Source organism: Clytia hemisphaerica, unplaced genomic scaffold (assembly GCF_902728285.1).
Source record: "Clytia hemisphaerica strain Z4C2 unplaced genomic scaffold, Clytia hemisphaerica genome assembly, whole genome shotgun sequence".
NCBI lineage: Eukaryota > Metazoa > Cnidaria > Hydrozoa > Leptothecata > Clytiidae > Clytia > Clytia hemisphaerica.
In genome coordinates, this window is record NW_027103879.1 from 110,706 (window position 1) to 131,179 (window position 20,474).

General features: G+C 36.2%; 1 protein-coding gene and 1 pseudogene across 1 annotated transcript; one reads left to right on the forward strand and one right to left on the reverse strand.

The window, feature by feature from the left end:
- The first annotated feature begins 640 nt into the window (after window positions 1–640).
- Window positions 641–19,724, forward strand: LOC136808417 (uncharacterized). Its single transcript, XM_067064956.1, has 16 exons — window positions 641–749; window positions 5,345–7,309; window positions 7,635–7,765; window positions 8,763–8,850; window positions 9,601–9,715; window positions 10,108–10,388; window positions 10,601–10,777; window positions 11,218–11,311; window positions 11,849–11,941; window positions 15,575–15,749; window positions 16,086–16,165; window positions 16,412–16,573; window positions 17,022–17,142; window positions 17,556–17,754; window positions 18,591–18,733; window positions 19,239–19,724. The coding sequence occupies exons 1-16, from the start codon at window positions 734–736 to the stop codon at window positions 19,365–19,367; spliced, it is 3,969 nt and encodes a 1,322-aa protein (XP_066921057.1). The 5' UTR covers window positions 641–733; the 3' UTR covers window positions 19,368–19,724.
- LOC136808418 (uncharacterized) lies at window positions 12,588–14,342 on the reverse strand (annotated as a pseudogene).
- Window positions 19,725–20,474: the final 750 nt, after the last annotated feature.

Genomic DNA, 20,474 nt, shown 5'->3' on the forward strand with positions numbered 1-20,474 from the left:
TTCTCAGCCTGAGTAGTTCCTTAACAATTCCTTATTTTTTGGACCATTTTCAGCCTTGAGTTCCTTATAAACGTGTCCCGGGCGTGTTCCTTATAAAAAACGTGTATTCAATTCATCACTACCGCCTCAAATGTTCTCATAATTATATCGAAATTTTCGAAATTTTTATCCGTATCATCTTTCGTGAGAGGCAACCGTATTAGATTGGTTCCAAAGTAGATGAAAATTTTTGAAAGTCGGCCGGTGGATTAGGCCTGGCCAGTTTTTATGGTTAAGAAGCGTGACGTTACAGGCAAAATTCTAAACCCCCGAACGTTTCCGAATCAAGATTATTTTGAATTTCCTTCTTGTTTATTTTGCATTTTACAGATACCGTTTAAAGCATGGTATCGAAACACTCGGAAAATGAACAAGGTATGTAAGGATGATCGGAAGGTTCGGCAGTTTCGGTGAACGGTGACATGTAACCAGGTAAATATTAGAAGCGATAGGACGTTCGAACTAGTTGATGAATTTGCACTTCACATTTGCAGTTAAAAGAATAGTGGCTCTTTCGGAGGCAAGGATATTTTTTTCTGTGTATGTAAGACTTTTACATTAGGCAATCATAATATTGATATGTTGTTTATTTTTTCAAGGAGGAGGTATGCAACAAGAATGGAATGGCGTAGGGATTGGGTAACATGTAAGAAGATAGATACACACACTAAAGCATCTCCAGTTGTTGAATGGAATGTTCAGATGCCAAGGTACGTTTTCTCTGGATTGTGTTCTTGCAAAACTTTTGCTGACGGAAATGTAATTTTCATATCCCAAAATAAAGATTCTTAGATGGGTTGTCTTTAAAAAAAACCTTATTTGATTTACCGTGCAATTTATTTTGAAAAATTACGAATGACGCCCACAATTTTTCCGGCTTATTTATCTGTCACCAAGGATCTGGCACTCGATATATGAATTAAATTTTCATCCGAAACGCTAAAGCTCTGAAATAAAACTCGGGAAAATATTCAACATCTGGATGATTTGGATAGTGGAATTCAGGCATACCGTGTTAAGGATTTTGCAGTGGGAGGTCTGAATCACAGCCCTCGTTTTCGGGGATTGTTGGGGCCCACCGAATTATTTTCAGGCTAGCCCAACTTGGGACGCGGCACATCAAAGGTCCCATATTATTCCTCTTAGATGGGAGATTTCGGTCCTTCGGAGCTTTAGTGTGGGCGGCCACCCACCAATCCGCCATCAGATTATCAGATAATAACAAACTGATGTAGCTTTCCCTATGGATCCTAAAGAATGTCATGATTTTCTGATACGAAGCTGACCACATACCAAAAATTTGAACCCAACTCAAGTATTAATGTAGGATCAAAACAAAAACAAGTATTAGATTATTAGCAACAACACTATTGCTAAATCCATGCGAATTGATTGCTTCAATATTTGTCAGAGAACTTAATACTTTACTCAAATGTTGAAAATATCGATTTAATTTTCTCCCTTCCGAGAGAGAGAATGGTAAATAGTAAATTCTTTACAATTTAGTAATCGTTTGGAATATTTTGAAAGTGACGTAATGTCAAATCCAAAGTCCTATATGTTGAAATATCAGCTCTGGTTGGACTATGAACTTTTCCAATTTCGCGATTGTTAGATACCATCAGTTTATAAAAGTGGATCAAACTGCTATTTAAAATTCATTCTTCAGACTAGATGGAAGTTGATAACTGTTGATAGAAGTTGGTGTTAAAGATTGTTTTTTCTTTATTATAAGCATTGGTGGATTGGATTCAAAAGGGGGTTGGTTCATAACTAACGCCAACGGTGAGGCAAATCAATTGGAAAATTGGAAAATTTTGGATACAGCGCATTCTAGGTTAACTGGGGGAGACAGAAAATTGGAATATTTTAATTCGGGAATTTCGGAATTCATATAAATAGTTACGATTTCAGAATTATACGGGAGTTGGGACCCTTTGAACTCTTTTCCCTTATCAACGAGGAAGCGTTTAGGGTGGAACTTAAAGGGCAGGAATAAATCATTTTTGAACTGCAAGAACTTGACATGAACCTTCGGTACGTTAATTATTAGACTCCCCTTAATTTGCTAGTAACCTAATAACCTCGACGAGATTTTTCATAATTTTCGATAAGTTTTACATTTAAAGAAATCTTCATGAATCAATCGACTGTTTTGAACCTTGTACTCAAATATTCAGGAAAATCTCATCTAACAATATTTACGTGTTATTCTTTCCAAATAAGGCATCGATTCATCGCATAAAATAAGTTTTTCTTCTCAAGAAGTTTTGAAATTTGAAATACTGCCTTTTTATTTACCAAAAGCTTAAAATAAGAAGAGAATGTGTTTTAGCCTGTGTTCGTTTGCTTAAGGTTGTATTTCTCGTCATGAGATATCCTGCTAGGTCAACAAATCATCTTTTTCATATTTTGTAATCGAATCATTTGAGAAAGAGTTCAGTGGTTGAATTGGGTGTGGAGACTCTTTTCACATTTTTGTGATTTTGATTTTCAAGAATTTTAAGGGTATCCAATTTTAATTTGTCTGGTCTGTTGTAACGCATTGTACTAGATTAGTGCTCTACGGTCAAGCTCCTTTCCTTAAAAAATGAAGTTGAATTTTAAATGAAGTTGATTTTTTTTCTTTTTTTGGGACTAGATCTATCTAATCAATAGAATCGCTTTATATTTGGAACGAAACAGAACCGTAATGTGTAAGGTTTCAAAAGTTGAAACGTTCTTGAATAATTCTTTAAATAAGTCTTTCAACAATAAGTCTATGGGAATTGATATCCCCATGTTTTTTAGGCTGGAGATATGAATTTCATTGTTTTCAGGTCAGAAAATTCAGTAGGGATGAAAAGTATTGCAAAATATTGTGAGGATTTGTTTATTTGATTATCTTCAGCGGTGACAAAAATTGGAATTTTATTTTCCACTGAGATCCATATTTTGGCCACTTGTTCCAGTAGGAGGGAGTGACACAGGGTCTGTGAGAAGGGGGTGTACAAGAGTGATACTAAGAAATGGAAGCTGTTTTTATCTAGTGGAGAACTGAAGTGAAATTATTTTGCCGCCTCCCCCCTTCAATGACAGTGGATATTCAAAAGTACGTCCTTGATTTTTGGACCTACCTCAGAGATCCTATAAATTAACCCACGTTCGTTCGTTCGTTCGTTCGTTCGTTCGTTCGTTCGTTCGTTCGTTCGTTCGTTCGTTCGTTCGTTCGTTCGTTCGTTCGTTCGTTCGTTCGTTCGTTCGTTCGTTCGTTCGTTCGTTCGTTCGTTCGTTCGCTCGTTCGTTCGTTCGTTCGCTTTTTTCGGGATTGGCTCATTAGTTTTTTCTGATTTTGAAGAAATATTCTTTTCGGTCAAATTTGAGCCGAAAACTGCCTAAAAATAGGGTTTTTTGGACTTTTTCTGATTTTCTGCAGAAAGATAGAGGGCAAGGTTCTCTGAAAAGAAACTAAAGCAATTTTTTCGGGAAATTTTTTTTGGCCATATAAAATCAGAATAATTATTCGGGGAAATTCCCTTGCGTCACTTTTAGGCAAAATGAACATTTCTCACGGTTTGCTTAGTACTTTTTTCTGATTTGTTTCCACATAATTTGTAGAATTGCAATGTTTAAAATCTGATTTCCGATTTTCGAAAAAATGATTCTTCTGTTTTTTTTTCCCTAAAGACAGAGTGCAAGTTTTTCTAGGTAGGCTGAAGCCGTTTTTTCCGGAAATATTTTTGCTGTAGAAATCGAATTTTCTAATTTGGGGAAATTCTCTTTTGTCATGTTTGCGATTGGCTTGGTATTAATGCTTAACCCTATTATTATCAGGCTTTTTCGGATTTTGCATTCTCAAGGGGGGGGGGGGGGGTGTTTTCCACCAGCCTTGCATAACTTTTGATCTAGAAAAGATATGGACTTGAAATTTGGCAGAAATGCTCTCTACCATAAAAGGAGTTCATAGAAAACAAATCACCTTTATGATGACGTCATCACAAACTTTCACACTTATCGCTGAGCAATGAGTACTATTCAATAAAATAGCAATTAAAGTTGAACAAATGGAGATTTTTCAATTCTGTTTTGAATTTCTAAAAGGCAAAATAAATATCTTTAACATATTTGCCGGTTTTTAACATACTGATAAAATTGACGTTTAAAATCCATGCAGAAAATGAGTAAATTTTTTCAAAAAACAATGACGTCATTTTTGATGACGTCAGCAGTTTTTGAAAATCGTTTGAATATTTTTTTAAATTTATTATTGATACCTAAAACCTGTCAAAATTTGAAGTCAGTTGGATGCCTAGATCAAAAGTTATGCTACATTTAAGCTTTTGGGATTTTACAGGGTTTTAGCTGGATTTTATGATACGTCTGCACAAAAAAGTCATAAAACCTGATCTGGTTGGTGTATAATTGTAAAATTTGGTAAACATGCTGCTAATAGGATTATATTAAAAGTCAAAAACTTTCAGAGTGTTAAAAAAAAATTTCAGTGAGCTATTAGCAAAATAGTGCCAGCCTGGTGGAAAACACCCCCCTGATAAAAATAGGGTTAAAATCTAATGGAGCCTGATTTTTGGAAAAATGATTTTATTACCAAATTTGGGTTTTTCGGAATTTGTGTGTGAAATTGCTTTATTAATTATTTCTGTTTTTGTTTTTTGCATAACGTCAGAGGGGAAGATTGGGTAGCTGAAACTGGTTCTCCCTGAAAATTATTTTAGCCGTAAAAATCAATTTTTTTGTACTTATGGAAATTCCCATTCGTTATTTTTAGGGAAAATGAGAAATTTTCACGATTGGCTTGTTTTTTTTATCATTTAGTTTGCATTCTCTCTTACTACGGTATTGTTGCCATTGTTTTTATATACTTATTACATTAGGCTTCAGGTAGGATGTGATCTACATGTGATCAGCATGTGGCTAATGTAGATTTTTTTTTCATCTCAGTGACTTTACGAGAAAGGTTCATTTTATTTGTCATTATTGAACCAGACCTTTCAATAGAATTATTTTTAAAATCGAGATGAAACTTGCCCTGCAAATATTTGTAGAGATTCGACTCTTTCTACGAGTATCTCGTAAAGAAATTTCCAGTTCTCTCTGTTTGAATTGTATATGTCGTAATTCAAAAATAAATGATTTTCCTTTCGTAATATGAAAATCGAATAACAAAGTCAGGTCTATCGTCCCTAGTTTTAAATTACTAGTCAGTTAGTTGTACAGGTGTGCAACTTTAGCTAGCGTAGCTAAGATTGTGTTAAAACAACGCTTCGTTTTTCCTTAAAAGCTTAACCACCTTTCTTTCACATTACAGGTCTGAATAAAGAGAGAGAGTCACGAAAGCAGACTACGATGTTAGGGAGAATCCTTTTGGTCACCATGGTGATCTGCACTGGATTTGCATCACCAACTAATGCAGTAACAGATCCGGATTTTGGTTCCATTTTCCGCGTATTTGCCAACGCCTCCAGTGGTGATTCTATAGACACAATCATCAGTTCAATGGATACCCAGAAGTTATTCGAAGACCAGGACTTCATTGCAGCATTGAGTCAGATTGGTGTAAAAAACCAGCAAGTTCCTTTGATTTTATCCACCATCAAACTCAAAAACAAACAAACAGCTTTGGATATGACAGATATGCTAACCAAACTAGCCAAAGCACCGGATGGTTCGTCTAACAACGGTTTTCTTCAAATTATCCTTAATTCCATCAAGTTGACTGGTAAAGGATCAAACATTGACTTCTTAGCTTTGGATGACAATCCTCTTGTTAGTACTATCTTGAAACAAACTTCCCCTCTCCTTTCTATCAAATTCCTAAGCTCCATGTTCGATGTCGATAAAGTTATGGCAGCTGTCGATCTAAAGACAATCGCTGAGTCTGTTATGGTGACAGGAGCTAGCCCAACTATGATCTTAGTGTCAAATATTGATTACAATACACTGATAAAAGAAATCAAAATCGAAAACATCGTTAAAAATTCGTTCATAAAACCGATCTTGAGCGGTTTCGTGTCCGGTGATCTTCTAGACATTATTGGAAGCATCGATTCTGAGAAGCTGGTGAAAGCATTGGATTTTGATAAGATTGCTGATGCTGTGATGAGGTTCATGCAGCAGGGTGGTTCCATGAATGAAGCCGGTGTGTTGGATTTGGTGAAAAAGATTTTACCGAGTATCAATCCTAAAGAATTGGCAAACCTCTTAAACATTGATCAGTTCATCGATGTTGTTTTGAATGAAAATGTCATTATTGGTTATCTCAAACAAGCTGGTCTTTCACCAGAGCTGCTCAAATCCATCCTTGATAGCATCAATGTCAACAACATCTTAAAGGTTCTTGATTTCAGCAAATTGGTTAATTACAATGGTACAAGTTTAGCTGATTACTACAAATTCATTGTCGAGAATCTGGATCTGGATAAAATCTTACCAGACATCGATATTGATAAACTATTGCAGATCCCACAACTTGAGAAGTTATTGAACCAGACTCAAGTAGATCCTGAACTTGTCAAAACCGTGATAGACAGTGTCAAACTTAGCGAGTTTTTAGCTGCTGTGAATATCCCAGGATTGCTGCAAGCTATCAGAACCAATACGGATGGAGATTATATCAAAGCAGTTTTGAATAACACTGATATCAACGCATTGATCAAAAGTGTGGACATTGATAAGCTTTTCAGTCATCCACTGGTTGCCGAGTTTGTTCGAACGCAATTCAAAATGGATCCAATGTTGGCTAAATTGTTGTTAAAGAATTTCAACGTTGGTGAATTCTTGAAGGAGGTTGATACTAAAGCGTGGTCCAAACTACTGGTGCAATCGGTCAATGGCACTTACCAGGAGTTTTTGGAGAAAGTCTTGGATCTGGTCACCATTGATGCATTGATGCAGAATATCAATTTCAAACAATTGCTGGAGAATCCTGAAGTCAAGAAAATCTTGGAATTTTACGGTGTTGATCCGATCATCTTGGAGGTGGTATCATCTCTGGGGATCGAAGGTCTTATAAAGTCCATCAAGTTCGATGAAATCATTCGTGATGCTATCAAATCTGGCAACTTTGACATGATGGATATTTTAAAGAAAATTATGGCTCAAGTCGATTTGACATCGATTCTTAGGAATCTAGATTGGAAGAAACTTCTCAATGGAGCAACCACGGGGAAATTGACGAATCTACCCGTTAGCACTGAATGTGCGATCGAAATTGGCAAACTCGTCATCGCAGCTAACCAGACCGGACTGTCGCTTGAAAATCCAGCCTTTAAAAGTAAGTTTTAGCTCTTTGTTCTGAAAGAAATACACAATTTTACAATTTGATCTAAATCGCAATGGATTTTTGAAATATCATAAGTTGACTCGTTGTTAATATTAATGTACTAGACTATTCAATAATTCCGCTGTCAAGCTAAGCCTAAAACTCAATATTGACACTCTTGTTCGTACAATTTAGATACAGATTTCATTCCAGTGAGACAGGGGTTAAAGATAAAATACGAGTGGGGTAGGGTTTGCTTGAAAATAAAACATTTGTGAGACAGGGATGTTTGAAAAAGGGAATCTGTTTGAAATAAATGTAAATATTTCTTTGACAGTGTTGGATGCTTGGGGTAAACCGCAATCACGTCTTGCTTATGGGAATATCTTTTGGATGGGTGGATACGAAGAATGTACTAACCTTCCAAATGCTCGTTATTGTTTGGCTCAAGTTCCCATCGGTCAAATTGTAAGTCAAACACTTTTTTAAGGGTTGAGACATTGTTTCGGCCACAATGCTGGACAAAAGGTTTGTAGACTTCTGCAATATTTGCAAAATACTTCAATATCGATCAAAAAAAAGTTCCCAAGAGGCTCTGGGTGCTTTCCAAACCCATCCAAAGCTGTTCAGTCTATCAAAGTCACCCACTGCAGTCTAACCGCAAGGGCAAACCACAAGGGCTTGATTAACTGGCTTACACCAGTATCAAAACGCTGATTTTTTGTTTGTGGTTCCCTCAAAAGCAATTCAAAAGCAATGCAACGACTTTAAAAGTGTTTTTCTTAACTTCCATCCCCTTTCAGACACATTGAAGAGTCATTTTGCTCTATTTCTCATCATTTTTCACTGAAATTTCATTTGTCTACAACCTTTTGTCCAGCATTGCAGGGCTGTTTTTCAAGGTATTTTTCAAGACTTTTTTAATGAATTTAATTTAGGTTTTGTGATCTTCAGACCTTTGAATAGATTACGTAACGTATTACATTTTTAAGATAACACTCACCAATATCAACCCATTACAATACGGAATCTTTTAGAGTTGCCCTTTTCATAAAAGTATGATTGGAATTCTCAAGGGAGATATGATTCCAGGAAATCCATTGTTCCCCGTGACTTGATTTACGGAGAAAAAGCCTCCAGCTGACTCTCTTTAGTTCGATCTTCAAGGGACTAAGGATTTCCTTCGAATTACAGAAAGATTCAAATTACAGAAAGTATTTATGATAATTTCTAGCTGGAGGGAGTAATATTTTAGTTTGAATTATTGTAGAAAGATTCGAATAGTAGAGTAATAGAGGTTCGAGTTAGAGAGAGTTAAGTATATATGCGACTTTTCAAAATCTTTTTCTTGACGCATTTTATGAAAAGACGGCAGAAAGCTCCCATGGTTATACAAACACGCGAGACAAATGCGCTTCATGTAAAAAACCGTTTATAGAATTAAACATTTGGTTCTTTCCAACAGGCACCCTTCATGTATGGGTCTTGCATACCACAAGTTTGTACTACTGGTGATTTCAAGAAACTCCTTGATGTTGGATACACTGTTATACGTAAGTTGTATTCTTACTCTATTGAACGTGACATACAAGGTTGACGATATTTACCCCCTATACAGTCACTCTCTTCAGAGATAATGTAAAATTCGAGCACTAGCAAATTGTTTCCGTAAGACTGTCTCTATTATATAGCTCATTCCACTCTCATCAAAACAACTCTACGAAGGGAACATAACTTGAAGTTTCTCCTGTTTTACTAGTTTTCTTTCTTCGTGAAAAGCTTTTCTCTAAAAATCTACAATTAATTTTTCGTGGTTTTCTTATGACCTCCCTCTCAACCAGTCATTTTCCTTAGAGGGATTATCAGATGATTTTTAATATTTGGCTTAGAGATACCTTTTAGCTTTGGAAAAAATTGGGTCAAAAGATTTAGAGGTGTCTCTCTGGACCATAAAAGGTATCTCTAAGTCAAATATCAAAAATCATCTGACAATCCCTTTGAAGACGAGATATGAAACTTAAAATAGATCTTGCTTTTGCTAGACTCGTGAATTCAGCAGGGTTTTCAAGTAGATATTGAATATCCTTTGTCAGAATCATAAGTATAGGCTGTAACTAAAATTGACTCCTTGTGTTTTAATATTTCCACACATTTATTTTCTTCGAACCAGAACAATCCGAGTACAGGATCCACCGATTATCAAAATTATTATTTTAGTTTGACTAATAACTTTCTAATGGAGAGGTCCCAAATTTCAGAGAAAGTCCAAAGTCTACCCGTAAATTGTTCTTTCTCACCCATAGAGCAAGGATTGAAGTTATCATTGGGTGTCAACTTACCACAACAATTGCCAGTCAATGCTACCATCACTTGTGGTAAAGAAGAAGTCGTTTATACCAAGGGTTTCACTGTCACTATGTAAGAATATATGGAGATTAGATTTCTTTGAAGTTTTTTTTGACAGAAGTTTGGGAAAACCTCTGTGTAAACTCTTCTCGGTTTTTGTGGCAATTGATCTCATCATTATGCGTTTTTTCTCTCCTCCCTATACCGTACTGGGATATCAGTTCGATTAAACCGATTTAACCGATCATTGAAATGCTCTCAATCCCTTTTTCTAAGTTAAGTAACTTTCAAAAAGTTTGCCCTTTACTCTTTGATGCTCATTTTTGACTGTATATGGGCAATAGGAACCGATGTGCCATTTGATAGCATGAATAAAGGGGCGGTGATCATCTCTTACAGTGGTCGACGTTTTTCGTATGGCTCCTTTGTGCATAATGTCACCAACTTACGTCTCATCTTTTCAGTGTTATTGCTTGCATCTTTGTCACTCTCGCACTGCTCGGTACATTATTCGAATATTTGGAATCCACTCGAGCTGCACCTTCCAACAATAATTCTGTCGTCATCAAGAACATTGAATTCGCCGATCTGTCAACATCTGTTTCATCTCATCAATTGGCTGACCCCGAGGATGAAGTGAAAAATCAACAAGAAACTGGCGAAGAAGAAATCAATGAAATTGCAAATGGTGACGCGAAAGATGCTGATGTCAGCAAAATACCTGAACCAGAGGCAAGCCCAAAAGGTAAAGATTCTCTCATATTTTTCTGTTTACTCTGCTGGCACGCAACATTATAAATCTCTTTATGGAAGTTGTGGATGTTAACTGTACGTTTTTCGGACGCTGTATGATAGCTCCCAGCTAAATAAATGAACTGGCCATTTACGTATTCAATTTCTATCCTGTATTTAGACCTCATAAGTATCCCTTCTTTTTTCTTCATCTTTTTCAAATAGAAATCCACCCGATGAAGAAATTTTTTATCGCATTTGCTATCCACAAAAACCTTGCCACCCTTCTGAACGCCAAACCACCCAAAGGAACCATTAAGAATTTGAACGGCATTCGAGTCATCACGATCACGTGGATCATCATTGGTCATATCTATCAAAACTTGTTCAAACTACCTATTGGTAAGCATGGTCTGAGGCGTGAACAATGTGGGCGCTTTAGTATTAGGGCAGACCATTCAGCTGGGTCATGAATTTCATTTCGAATCTGTTGCTAAGCATTATACTAAACAGGTTGAGAAGTATGATTTCAAAGTCCACGATTCCAATTTTGATTTGTTGCTAATGTCCCACAAAGTGCCAAGTCTTACATTTCAATTTGTCAGAGAATAGCGCAATGCTTCATGCAAAGATTTATGTGTCAATCTCGTAGGCAATTTTTGAAGGAAAATCGGGTGAGGGGTGATAATGCTTAACCTATTCTTCAAGAAATCTCGGAAAAGTTTATGGGTATGTGTCGTTGGGTATGTTTTTAACTGCAAGATTAAAAAGAAAAATGCCAAATATTTTTGAAATTCTTTTTAGATTTTTCTGAACTTCTTTACACTTTTCTCTCTATATAGACAACGGATTGGACGCGAAAAAAGTGTTGAACCGTTACACCATGCAAACTATCACTAATGCGCATGTCTCTGTAGACACATTCTTCTTGTTAAGGTAAGTTACGCAAACCTATTTGTAATGTTCACTTTAAGTAGAAATAACCTACCTCTCCTCTGTCGCATAAGTTCTTTTTTCTCGGCTGGCTTACAACGTTGTTTCGACTTTCATTACATGTTGTATGTAGATGTTTGGACCTTAGAGCGACCTTCTTTTGACGTTCTGGACCATGTCGAATTCAAAATAGTCTAGAAATCTAAAGCATTTCCATTTTGACCAGGTTTAATGTAATGTTAACTATTTGCAGCAAAATTAAATATCCGATTCCTGGAGAGCTTACATATCTTCAAAACTCTGTCACAGAGGGCAAGTTTGGCTTTCTTGACTCAGTATAGATCATATTAATCGGAAATATAAAAATCCATACATCCTTGATCGAGTTCAACCCATCACACATGTCCAAGGAACATGTTCTAATCCTACTTACTAGAATTAAGACCAGATGACTCGTCTCACCCATGCGAGACCAGTCATATAACGGAATACCATTTTTACTTCAAATGATTATCATAATTTTTTTATTAATTTTTTCAGTGGTTTGTTGGTTGGATACTTGACGTTGAAACAAATGGATAAAACGAAAGGAAAAATCAACATTCCTATGTTCTACTTACATCGATTCTTAAGGTCAGTAATGCATTGTTATCTTCATTTTATTAAAAGGTCTCTAGGTAAAGTTATATATCAGGAATATCAGGTTCGGTGGATGACGGGGATACGTGACCCAATGGGCCTCAAAACTCAAAGTTATACTAATTCTCAGTCAAATACCAGTTGTCTACAATCAGTGCCAACATACTTGGCACAAAAGAGAAATTCTCCACGAAATTCTATAACCACAAACAATTTGGAAAGCGCTTTAAATTAGGTTGGAGTTTTAACGCTAGACCTAAGACTTAGTACCTTAGAATCTGAGGATCCAAAAGTTCAAAAACGGTCCGGTAGGGCTTGAAATATAGCCTAGAAACCAATAAATCCCTCCCAGATCGAAATATTCGATGAAACCAAGTTGAAGGCCCGAAATTGACATTCTCACTCTAACAATTTTCAAAAAATGGTAAAATAGCCAAAATTGCCAATATGTTATGGCACTGATTGTAGTACACTTGGTGGCTTTTGAATAAATTTTCTCCTCTATCGTTAGGAGAAAGTTCTTTAGCATTTTCTTCAAATTTTTACAACTTTTTGTAAGTTTGAAAAACTTAAGAACCTACTCTGAAAGCCTGATAATACCAATTTAGGTATTTACGAAAAATGTTTTGAAAACATTAAGTGAAATCGAACCTTGTATAACCATAATCTAGAATCAGAAATTACAAGGTAGAATAAGAGCTAATGATGCTTCTCAGTGATCACGTGACAGTGTCTTATTTTTCGAAAGATCAGAGTTTGTGTCATCAACGACGACCTGTATCAAATATTGTGTAATGTAAACTGCCAAAATTGCTGACGTCAGCAAGGTAACAATGAAATAGTTCTTCCAGTGTCGATTCCATAATTTCAATATGGGTACATTCATGAACCGAGTGAGAATTAAAACGTTCAAAGTCGTAAAAAAGAACTTGATAACTAGATTGACCAACATTCGTGAACATATCTGGCTGAAGAAATTCCAAGTGTTATGATAATCAGTTCTTCTCTCAAAATAAACATATTGCACAAAAATGTTTGTATAAACCATCATAACAGTTTCAGTTAGTATTCCACAGATGATCAAGTCTGCCGTAAAACGTAGTGTACGTTTTGTCCGAAATTTACCAATCCATTGAAGACTATCGTTCGGACGCCTTAAACATTTCCTATAGAAAAAAGATGAGTAAAGAGTCTCTTAGAATGACTGTTATTCTCTCAATTACACCGACTAAACTGTGGCCAAAGCTCAACAAAACGAAAAGCCAATACGAATCAATCTTGGCTTGCAATGTCCTATAAACCAATGTCGTTCCTATTGTTAAACAAATCACATAATGATATGATTTTCCAACGTGTGTTACAGGCTTTACCTCTCGAATGACCAAACGGCATAATGTTTTAACAAACTCTCCAAATATTGGTGTAAAGATGGCAAATAAGGCTTGGTTTACACCTCTCAGAGAAAGATACCAAGGTACTAAAATATAATACGTAAAGTCGAGAAGCATTAAACCAAACAGAAACTGCATTGAAAATTGCAATGTCAGCATAATCATTCTTATTCGATTATGAGCAGAGAAATGTTTGGCTATTGCATAACTGTTATATAACATGATAAGCTGTAGGAAATGAGTTACGTAATTCTTCCAAGAAACACCATATGAGTCGTAAACTTGAAGAAACAATCGATAAATCGTATCCATGAAGCCAAACGCGATATTCCATACGAAAAGGTGTAACCGCTTCATTAAAGCAGACTCAAACGTTATTGTCATAACCAGAAATGGCAAAAGTTGAGCAGATAAATTTTCCAAGATTTGTACTGTGAGCTTTAACCGTTGTATAGAAGTTGGTAGTGATACCCATGGGACACCTTGGTGCGCGTGACCAGTTTTGATGTCCAGATACATGAGAGCAGCTATTACACACCCTATGAGTAGACCGCAAAACTGTAAACTAAGTGTGCATAATAATGCTTGTTTGTATTCTTCACGAAATGAAGGTCTGTTGGCTTTCCATGAAAAACTGTTTCCAGCATCCGTAGAGTCATACTGCACATAGATATTGTCATTTTGATCAAAACCTTCAGACGAATCATCTCCTAAAAGAGGTACTTGAGTACCATCACTTGATTGTAGCCTATCATTAGCCTTAAAACTGTTTAACAAACTGCTACATAACCCTTCAACTAAATATGCAATCCCATCAACCAAAAACTGAAGCATTTTATCTGCCGTTAAAAGTTCTTGACTACACAAAGATCGATGACTATCGAAAACATAACACGAATTATCAAGTTTTCTTTTCAAAATATCTTTCAATAAATTGCATCTTTATCAGCTTACATAATATGATATTTTTCTCTTCCTACAAACGATAGATCTGTAAATCGCATGTAAACATAGCCTTAGAAACGATGAAATTTGACCTGAAATTTGACCTGCTTCTTTACGAACTACACTTGTCTTGTTGACGTCCCTTTCGTGCCAGTTCCTTGTTTTGCAAAATAAGCTACGGTAGACTCCCAGTAAGTCGAAGCTTCAAGAGCAGGGGGGCAGATTTTGCTTAGTAACCGAGAATTCAAAAAACTGGAAACCTCTTTTCCGCTAATCTTCCAATTTTTTTACGTAAAAATTAAGACGTTTTGGTCTTATCTTAGCTGCGAGTGGAAATTTTGTGTTCTTTCGAAAATCTCTCAAAAATGTAATAACTGACAATGATTTTCCCAAATTTAGCTCCACGGGTTGGAAAACCACTTCGAATAACCGAACTTTTGAATAACTGAAGTTCGAATAAACGAGGAGCCTTTGCCTATACAAATGGCTTACACGCTTTTTTTTATAAGAATGGTGTAAATCCATTTCATCATGGATATTCTTAACTTTTTTGGGAAAATCATCCTAAAATATGCTTACAGCATTCTTATTACTTGGGGGTAATTGGCAATTTATAATTTAAAATGCTCTAAAAATGACATTCTTAGCTTGAGTAGTAAAATTCCATGATGGTGATACTCTTAGCATATTCTTAATTTGTTGGCCATTTTCATCATGGACATTCTTATAAAGTGTATTCTTATAAAAAAAAAGCGTGTATCATTGTAATACATTTGGCTTTTATAACGACCTAGTAAAAAATATGTCGAAATGAAAAATGAGTTAAAATGCTAGCCACACGGCCAACTTCGGCTTTGTCTACTTGATTTCTTTTTCAGGCAAATTAAAGAAAAGATTTAATTCGAAACCCGTTTATTGAGTCTTTTTAAAAATTAAAATATTTCGTCAACACCCCTGTCTCTATTCCCCAGTGGGTATTGAGCACCCAGCTGTAAATATACGATTATTTAATTGTTGGAAACTGTATATTGCAAATCTGATAATTACCGTAAGTACTTACGACATCCCTCTTCTTATTTCGACACACTTTTTAGAAATAGGAATAATATGAAGGTCGTAATCATTTATAGAAAATCACTTATTGCTAAGCAATGAAAAATAGTTTCTATCAGCGATTCCGAACCTTTCTCTTATGAAGGGTGTCGAAATTAGAAGAGGGATGTCGATATTAGAAGAGGAATGTCGACATTAAACCAACTTACGGTAAAGTTTCTCTTTTCCCGCATAACAGGTTGACACCAACGTACGCATTTGTTATTTTACTTTGGGTGAATGTTGTTCCATACTGCGCTGACAGTCCTGTCATGGTGCTGGATCCTCTGAAGCCCGAACGTCAAAAATGTTTCGATTATTGGTGGACGAACATTTTGTACATCAACAACTTCTGGCCTGAATGGAAAAATATTGTAAGTTTGGTGGCCGATAACGAAAAAGTACCTTACTTCACCTTTAAGCTTTCAAAAGAAAATGATGATTATTTTGCTCGACTCTTTTACATTCTTAAATTCGCTTACCTTCGAGTTTAATGGCTATCATAGTGCATTTTTTGTAGACATTCAGAAGCATAAGCGAGAGCCAAGCTCCTTGGCTAAGTGTTAGCTGATAACGCCAAGGGAACCAACCATAATTTTTCAATTTTTTTTTTTTGGTACTTTTCAAATTTAAACTCCTTCATTAATATCCTTCCCCAAAGAAGCGTTTTCTTTTTTTTGTTGACTTCTTTATTATCAATCTTTCTCTAGTGCATGGTATGGACGTGGTATCTTGCCAACGATATGCAATTCTATCTTGTGGCTCCCCTCATCCTCTTTGCTTTCCACAGGTAAGTTTTTACATTCAACATGAGATTGGAAATTTCGTAATCAAAATCTTTCGTGATATGAGTTTAGTCTTGGAAGTCGAGATGAAATGATTTGAATTCAAACGTTTTCTTAAAGAAAGTGGATTGCGCAACTTTAGGACTAAAATAATGATGACAGATTTAAAGAATTTGTGTAAAGAAACAGAAATAAGGTTTCATCTTCATATCATACATTTTCCCCTTATTCTTCACTTTTTGTAACGATAGGTTAGAAGCGAAATACCGTGGCAACAAAAAATATTCGAAGGTTCCCTTCATCATCACTGGAGTCATCTGTTTCATCTCCATGTTAATTGTGGCCATCTTGATTGGTGTTATTGATGCTCCTATGGTCAACTCTGAAGAACAAATCGATGGAAACCCAAGAAAGTAAGAATGTTCTTTCACGTTATCCGAGCTCAAAAATCTCTGTTCAGTAGTTAAATAGTGATTTTTGTTCCAGTCCAAAATAGCTAAGAATCTATTTTCAAAGTCAGTCATACATACGGGTGCTGCATTTTACTTTAGCTCTGACTTTGAAAATAGTAGTCGCTTAAATCAACAGCTTAAAGGTACTCAAAACAAAGGACTAGAATGTTCAACGAGTCTACATTACTCGAACGACAAGAGGACACCCGTAATATTAGTTTGGGTTGTGAAGAATCGAACTTTGAAGTGGGAAGATAACCCGAGAATACGCTTGAACACCCACAGTTCCACGAACTTTTTCCCACAGTAGGGAAGCCCAATAAGAAAAATAGAAATTCCATTGTCTCCAGCTCTTTGACACAGGGGTGTGCTTGAAATCCGTTAAATTTTCTTTACTTTTCTTCTTCAGGGGCAACGGTGGAACAAACAGCATTTATACGAAGCCTTACACACGTATTCAACCTTACGTCATCGGATTGTTGTTAGGCTATATTTTCATTAGGAAAATCACCTTCCAAAAGATGCCTATGGTGAGTAGATTAACATTTTCAGTGGACGATCTCTAATTCGACGTTCTATTAATCGATATGCTCCATTATTGAAAGCCACCGTCAACCAAGAAACTCTCATTAACGACTCTCTCATAAGCGTATTTGATACGTTCCTTAGAAATCCAATCCAATCCTTGAAAATCCAATTCTGAAAATCAAACCCTAGAGATCGTCAACTGTGTTACAAAAAGCAGTCATTTATTGAGCACGATTAACCTCCTAATTTGATAACTCGTTGTCGGTCGATGTTGGCAATTAGAATGATAAGCTAAGCTACATTCTCATTTGACAGTCCTCTCGATTAAATTACAGCATTGACGATTACAGATATTTTTCAACAAACTGCTCAATTAGACTCAATCTTCCACTGACGTTTATTTCCCTTTCAACAGGCTAAATGGATAAACGCAGTATGTTGGGTATTATCTATCACCATTGGGTACGTCTTAGTGTACGGACCCTATAAAACGTACCGCGATCCGCCCACATGGTTTACTGATGGTGAACAGATTTTGTACGGAACATTCTTCCGTTTCTTATGGTCCGTCTGTGTGGCTTGGGTCATCTACGCATGTCACAATGGTGTGGGAGGTTAGTAGAGCTTTCTGTTGTTATGCTTGGAACTCCTTACTTATATATCGTGATAAGCATACAGGCTATCTATACCCTTCGTCAGGCACACCCATTGCGGCCGCACCCTGGATACTGCTCCCTAGTAAGGGCGATTCTCTTTAGGATTTTTCATACCTCATACCCAAATGGTATTTGGTGTTAATTTTGCCTATTTTTTAAAGAAAATCTATTCATTCGTTTGACAACTACAATCATGTAATTTCGAAAATATCCCTATAAGATTAGTAATTGTTTCCAAATTTTGAGCTCTAGGGGTCACTTTTCGCCGATTTAGCCTTTCTAAGGGTCGGTCTTCAGAGGTCCGGTCCGCACATACCCAACCCTAATAACCCCAGTAAGGGTTATCAGACGCTATACAAAGTAGAAATTTGCCGAGCTATATGCCGAGATTTCGACGAAAGTGCCTTAAAGGAAGAAATTTTGGCGGGAATTTAATTTGGCGGATGGCCGAAAAAGTTTTTTAGAGGGAATTTAATTTGGCGGATGGACGAAAAACCTAATTTGGCGGGAATTTAATTTGGCGTTTGCTGAAAATTGTATCCTTAAAATGGCGTAAAAACAGCAAAAAAATGCAAAAACAGCTTAAAAGAGATCATATTTTCAAAAAGTTTAATTTGGAGGGAATTTAATTTGGCGGATGGCGGAAAAAACAAATTTTGGCGGGAACTTAATTTTGCGGATTCTGGCCAAATCTGCCAAATCCGCCAAATTTTCTTTCCGCCAAAATTTCTTCCTAAGGTAAGTTACGACGCAAAATTCATAAAATTTATTTTCTATATTTCTCATACACACAGGGTTCGTTGATTCGCTTCTTTCATGGAATGGATGGATTCCATTGAGCAGATTATCATATTGTGCTTATCTTCTTCATCCGTTGACGGTTGTTCACTTCTCCGCTTCTTTCCACAACCCTCATCATTACCAAGATATGGTCTTTGTAAGTGAGCTTATTAATGCACTGTTTTTAGTATAGGCATTTCACAGTCGAAATGGATCATGGGCTGATTGCGCCTCTATAACGGCTTTCTGTTGGCTAGACGCAAAAATCTTCAAAATTTTCCAAAAATTCGGACCAATAGTAAGTCGTCATTAGCGTGCAGTGGTCCTGATTACCCATCACGCTTTGCGACTGTGAGCGAGCATAACGCACTGTTTTGTATACATATGAATTCACATCTTCTCGCTCCTAATGTCTTCTCTGGATTTCTGGTCCAATAGAATTCGCTTCTTCTGCCTCAATTTTTCATCTTTATTTAAAATTTTAATGGTTTTAATGCTTTAAGATCGTCTAAAAAAGTTTATCTTTTCAACAAGGTATTGCTATTTATCATGCCTTTTTTAATTAAAGAGCAATGTATCAAAATGGAGTGCAAAAGTCAACCCAGGAAAATTTTAATAAGTTAAAGGGAAAGGAGTCTTATTTGTCTTTTTTTTTCTTTTAGGCTTACTACACACTTGGACAATTAGCCATGACCTTTATATGGTCCTTCTTTGTGGCAATCTTCATCGAAATACCAGTCATGAATCTGGAGAAAATGGCTTTCAACAGAAAACCTGCCAAGAAGAATTGAGAAATTGAGAATGTTTTTTTGCTTTAATGAATAATTTGTTAAATTGTGTGTTGTTTAAGACGTTAAGATTGTTGCTGACAAAATTAATGCTAAAACTGTGCATGGATTAATGCAATTGGTAGGGACAAAAGTATCTCCGACCGACGGTTGAAAAGTTTAGTAACAGTACATTCTTTCATTACTCACATTAAAATACTCAAATCCTTATTTTGTAATTTTGTAAACATATACCCGCTTGAACTTTGTAAATAAAATTAAACTTTTTTTAATGATTTAGAATTTATCGATTTTTTTAAATTTAGCGAAATTAATAGACAGATAAATTTGAACCACATAGATTGTATGTTATTAAATTATCAAAAACCTTAAAATCTGGCGCTTAAGGATAAAATCGACCTGAATTAAAACTACTGTAACACGGATTCCGTCCTGAAATAATAGACGAGTGTCCGAAATTAAGGAAAGACCAAATAGTACTTAATGTTCGTTTTTTGAGGTCGCTCGATTTTTTTAGTCAAAGCACTAACACAGGAAAAAATAATCAAATACCAAGGTTCGGGAAATATATGAATACATATGTGGAAAATGCTATATTTACCTAACTGATCACTAACTATGGATCGTGCTAACTGTCCCTAGGTTGGGATTCGGGATATCACTAACACATTATCCGGATGTAGATTAATGGTAAACATGATCTGGATGTTTGTTTTAACTAACTGGTGAAATTGAAATTTCACCATCAAGAAAATGCTATTCCCAAATTTTCAAAATAAAGATCAGTTTGTGTTTTTCATCATTCACGAATTAAATCCTGATTTATAGAAAGCTGGTAAAATAATTAAATGTATTCGATCATTCTGTGAGCATTGGTTCGATAGCTCTCATTCGTTCTGACATGGGCATACTGGAGAAGTGGGACGTGGGACGGTGGGACGCTCGAGTGGGACGCTAAGGTGGGACGGTAGTGGGACGCTAAAGTGGGACGGTAGTGGGACGCTAAGGTGGGACGGTAGTGGGACGCTAAGGTGGGACGGTAGTGGGACGCTAAGTGGACGGTAGTGGGACGCTAAGGTGGGACGGTAGTGGGACGCTAAGGGGGGACGG

Excerpts from the sequence above, each read along its gene's own strand:
- LOC136808417 (XM_067064956.1), top strand. Across the intron at positions 15,750-16,085 it reads GGCCTGAATGGAAAAATATT|TGCATGGTATGGACGTGGTA; the intron begins GTAAGTTTGGTG and ends ATCTTTCTCTAG. Across the intron at positions 17,143-17,555 it reads CCTTCCAAAAGATGCCTATG|GCTAAATGGATAAACGCAGT; the intron begins GTGAGTAGATTA and ends CCCTTTCAACAG.